This window comes from Seriola lalandi, unplaced genomic scaffold, assembly GCF_002814215.2.
Source record: "Seriola lalandi dorsalis isolate HSWRI2012SDOR001 ecotype SW California unplaced genomic scaffold, Sedor1 jcf7180002054680, whole genome shotgun sequence".
NCBI classification, from domain to species: domain Eukaryota; kingdom Metazoa; phylum Chordata; class Actinopteri; order Carangiformes; family Carangidae; genus Seriola; species Seriola lalandi.
In genome coordinates this window covers 273,017-276,951 of record NW_019525233.1, presented here as the reverse complement: position 1 = coordinate 276,951, position 3,935 = coordinate 273,017, and the positions used below count along the sequence as shown (strand labels likewise).

Genomic DNA, 3,935 nt, shown 5'->3' with positions numbered 1-3,935 from the left:
TTTTTTTCTCGCAGAGTTCAAATGACTCGAGCCACGGGGTTTTCATTCATCCTCTTTAATCAGCTGCAGCTCCACTATCATTTGCTCGGGGATTGTCTGAAATTTACGCTCGGCTTCTTCACTCGCACTCTTTATTCACTTTTTCATTATGCTTCATGTAACATCCACATTTAATCAACCCGGTGGTGACATGACACGCAAACAACCTTTCTTGCAGCTTTTATCTGTCATATTTTATTGGTACATTTATTAGCGTCCCTGAGCCCCTCCCTCTTTCCGGGTTATTTTTTCCCTCTCCCTCTCAATAAGCCACTGTGACTCAGAGCGTGTTCTTGACCTCTTCATACGCTCCGGTTAACCATGTGGCGAAGTATCTCTGAGTGGAGAGATGTTTTCAAGCTGAAAGTGTCCACAGATGTCGGAGCGGTCATGCGTAAAAGTGGAACGGCACGGAAGACAAATGTCCACTCTTGTTGTTTCTTCTGACATCGGTAAGTTGTTCATTATCAAATCGCTTTTATTGATGTGAGCAGGGACAAACAGCTGATGGAAATCTGAATGTGTCCTTGTTCTTACAACTTTCAGGTTCTTGGTGAACCGGGTTGCGACGCGTTCAGCTGAGCGGCACCTGGACCAAGGTGAGAGTGTACGAGTCAAAGCTTCTGAGACTTCTGAGCGCAGGAGTCGCGTCAGTTTCTCACGTTTCATAGGTTTGACTTCTATAAAAAAGTTGCAGTTAGTTTTTGGTTTCTGTTCCCTCACATTGCGTTTCTCCTTCACCACAGAATGATTACAACATGTTCATGTGTGAGGCTAAGAAGAAGGCAGTTACTGTCACACCTGTCACGCCTGTCACGCCTGTCATGCCTGTCATGCCTGGTACTGCTGACTCTGTGCGTCCTGCTCTTCTTTAAGTACAGCTACATCATCGAATCTCTACCTCCTCTGGCAGCTTTAGATGACATCCAGATGTTTCAGAAGTACAACATCAGCTGCTCAGACATATATGACATGGACCCGGTGGAGGTGGGTAAATCTCTGATCATCCGCAGGAAACAAGTTGTGGAGGATGCGGATGAAAGTCTTGTTAACGTCACGTCGAACTGCCCATTATTCATCAAGTCCAGAGGTTATGATGACGTGTGCGTCTCAGAGGAGGAGAGAGACTTCCCTCTCGCTTACTCTATGGTTGTGCATAAATCTGCATGGATGGTGGAGAGACTCCTCAAAGTGCTGTACTCACCGGGCAACATCTACTGTGTTCACTACGATCAGAAGTCCTCCGCTCAGTTCATTGCAGCCATTGAGGGTTTGGCCCGCTGTTTGCCCAATGTCTTCATCGCCTCCAAGCGAGAGTCCGTCTACTATGCGAGCATCAGTCGACTGAAGGCTGACCTCAACTGTCTGTCCGACCTTTTGGGGTCACAGGTCAAGTGGAAGTATGTCATCAACCTCTGCGGCCAAGATTTCCCCCTCAGGTCCAATAAGGAGCTGGTGTCAGAGCTGAAGAAGTTGAATGGTGCAAACATGCTGGAGTCAAGCCGACCCAGCGAGCAGAAGAAGAAGAGGTTCACCTTCCGCCACGAGCTGAGAGACGCCAGCTTTGAGTATAAAAAACTGCCCGTGAAAACAGAGCAGATGAAAACGCCGCCGCCTCATGGTATCGAGATCTTCTCTGGCAATGCCTATTTTGTCTTGTCACGGGACTTTGTTGTGCACATGGACTCCTCAGCTGTGGTGAAGGATTTTCTAGCCTGGTCAGAGGACACCTACTCTCCCGATGAGCACTTCTGGGCCACGCTGGTGCGGCTGCCAGGTGTACCCGGGGAGGTGCCCAGATCCCAGCCCGATGTCACTGACCTGAAGAGTAAGACCAGGCTGGTGAAGTGGCATTACCTGGAGGACAGCCTGTACCCGCCCTGCTCAGGGCAACATGTTCGCAGCGTTTGTATTTATGGCGCCGCAGAAATGCGTTGGTTACTCAACTACGGTCACTGGTTCGCCAATAAGTTCGACCCCAAAGTCGACCCCATCATCATTCAGTGCCTGGAGGAGAAGCTGGAGGAGAATCAAAAGTCATTCCAATCAGCAGCATGTCGTAAGGGTAAACCAACGTAGAGACGATGTGGATAGTCAATTAATCATTTAAGTTATTTTTCCAGGAAAAAACATCTTCAATGTGAAAACTTGCTGCTTTTTTCTTGTCTTACATTCTGGGAAATTGATTCTCTATGAAGTTTGTACTGCTGGTCGAGCAAAACAAAGATATCTGATGATGTTATCTTGGGCTCTAAGGGAAGTTTTCAGAGTTTTCTGGTGATTTATAACCAAATAATTAATTTATAATGAAAATAATCATCAGTTTCAGCTCTACCACAGTGCTGTGTTTATTAGAGAGAGATTCTTTTTCACGGACGTTCATCTTCACTTCAGCCAGTTTCAAACACACTAACACCTGACACCATTAAAGGACCAGTTCAGCCAAATTACTAAAGGACACTTTTACTCTCTCGTGGTGTGTGTGTCCACGCAGGTAGTTTTGCTTTTATATGGTCCAGGCTTTGAGATATTTGCCTCTTAGATTACTTCCACCAGCAAGTCAGTGAAAGTGAAAGGAAATGTTAGTGGTCACAGCAAATTACAAATATGTTTTTTTGTAATTAGGGTGAATGACTAAAAAGGTTAGGTAATAAGATTGTAATCAGTGGTTATGTTTGAGACTGAACTCCTTCTGGTGTATGTGGAAAGATTTTAATCATAAGAGTTTCAAAATCTGTCAGTGTCATTTAGAGGTGGTTTCAAAATACACAACCTTCTGAACTAATGATTAAATGTGACTTTAAATAAAACTGGTGGTTTGCACTGTGTTTTTCTTTTTTCTTTTTGTTCTTCCCACATAAGGAAATGCAAGTGGATACAACTCGTCTGTGGCCTGAACAATGCAGATAAGCAAGTCAGAAAAGTGAAGCGTAATATCACACAGTTCTGTGCTGCATGTTCCAACTGCATTCTTTCTGCCAGCGAAGTATGTCAGCTCACCACACAACCAACCTACCATCTCTGCATGTATATCTTTTATGTATATGCCACCATATTGTGGTTTATTTTCTCATTTTGAGAACCTGTGGGAGCTCGAAGGAACTGCTTAAAAGTCACCCATTGAAATAATCCTGTAAAATATCTGGATTGTGCAGTTTACAAATCCAGACATGTTGTAAGACTTATTACTTAGTTTAAAATGATTAAATGATACCTACAGTCTTTATTTTCCCTCAATGAAAAATCTCACATCTATGAAAAAGTTGAACTGCTGAACACAACACAGGTTTCATAAAGGTCATTCTCTGTGTGTGTGCGGGACGTTTTCAGCTTTCATGTTCAGTTTCATTTCAGATCATAGACTCGGTTTCCAAAATCATGCTCATGCTTAAATTCAGATCCAAGGTGAGCACAGAGAAACTTGAGGAGTGTGATGTATGAATACTGCATCATTCTGTTTGTGCAGTCAGCGGCACTTCTCCACCGCACAGCTACACGGCTGGTGAACATCTGCTGAGCACATACAGGTTATATACTGTAGAAAATCTTGTGAGAGTGTTTTCTCTCTGATAGAGGGTTTGTGTTTTCATGTGGTTTGGGATGGGAGACGTGCTGATCTGCAGTTTATGCTGTACACTAACTAATCCTTCTTGTTTTCACTAATAACAGCAGCAGGGAAACAATAGAGTCGCTGCCCCCAGCTGAGCTTCTATCTCTTCTGTCTATTAGCGGTGTGCAGCATACATGTTCTACATTGCTGCATTTGGCTGTGTCTGTCTGTGAGCGTGGTCGGTGCATGTGATGCACATGGGAGGAAGTAAAGCGACCCACCTCTATTTGTTGTTTTACTACATAATCAGCATTAACACCGGGAACTGGTTTTAATGTTGTGGCTG

General features: G+C 44.2%; 1 protein-coding gene across 1 annotated transcript; it reads left to right on the top strand.

Annotated features, from left to right (window-relative positions):
* On the top strand, positions 1-2,867 carry LOC111666779 (beta-1,3-galactosyl-O-glycosyl-glycoprotein beta-1,6-N-acetylglucosaminyltransferase 4-like). Its single transcript, XM_023422249.2, has 3 exons — positions 1-491; positions 586-638; positions 786-2,867. The coding sequence occupies exon 3, from the start codon at positions 787-789 to the stop codon at positions 2,116-2,118; it is 1,332 nt and encodes a 443-aa protein (XP_023278017.1). The 5' UTR covers positions 1-491; positions 586-638; position 786; the 3' UTR covers positions 2,119-2,867.
* The last annotated feature ends 1,068 nt before the right edge of the window (positions 2,868-3,935 follow it).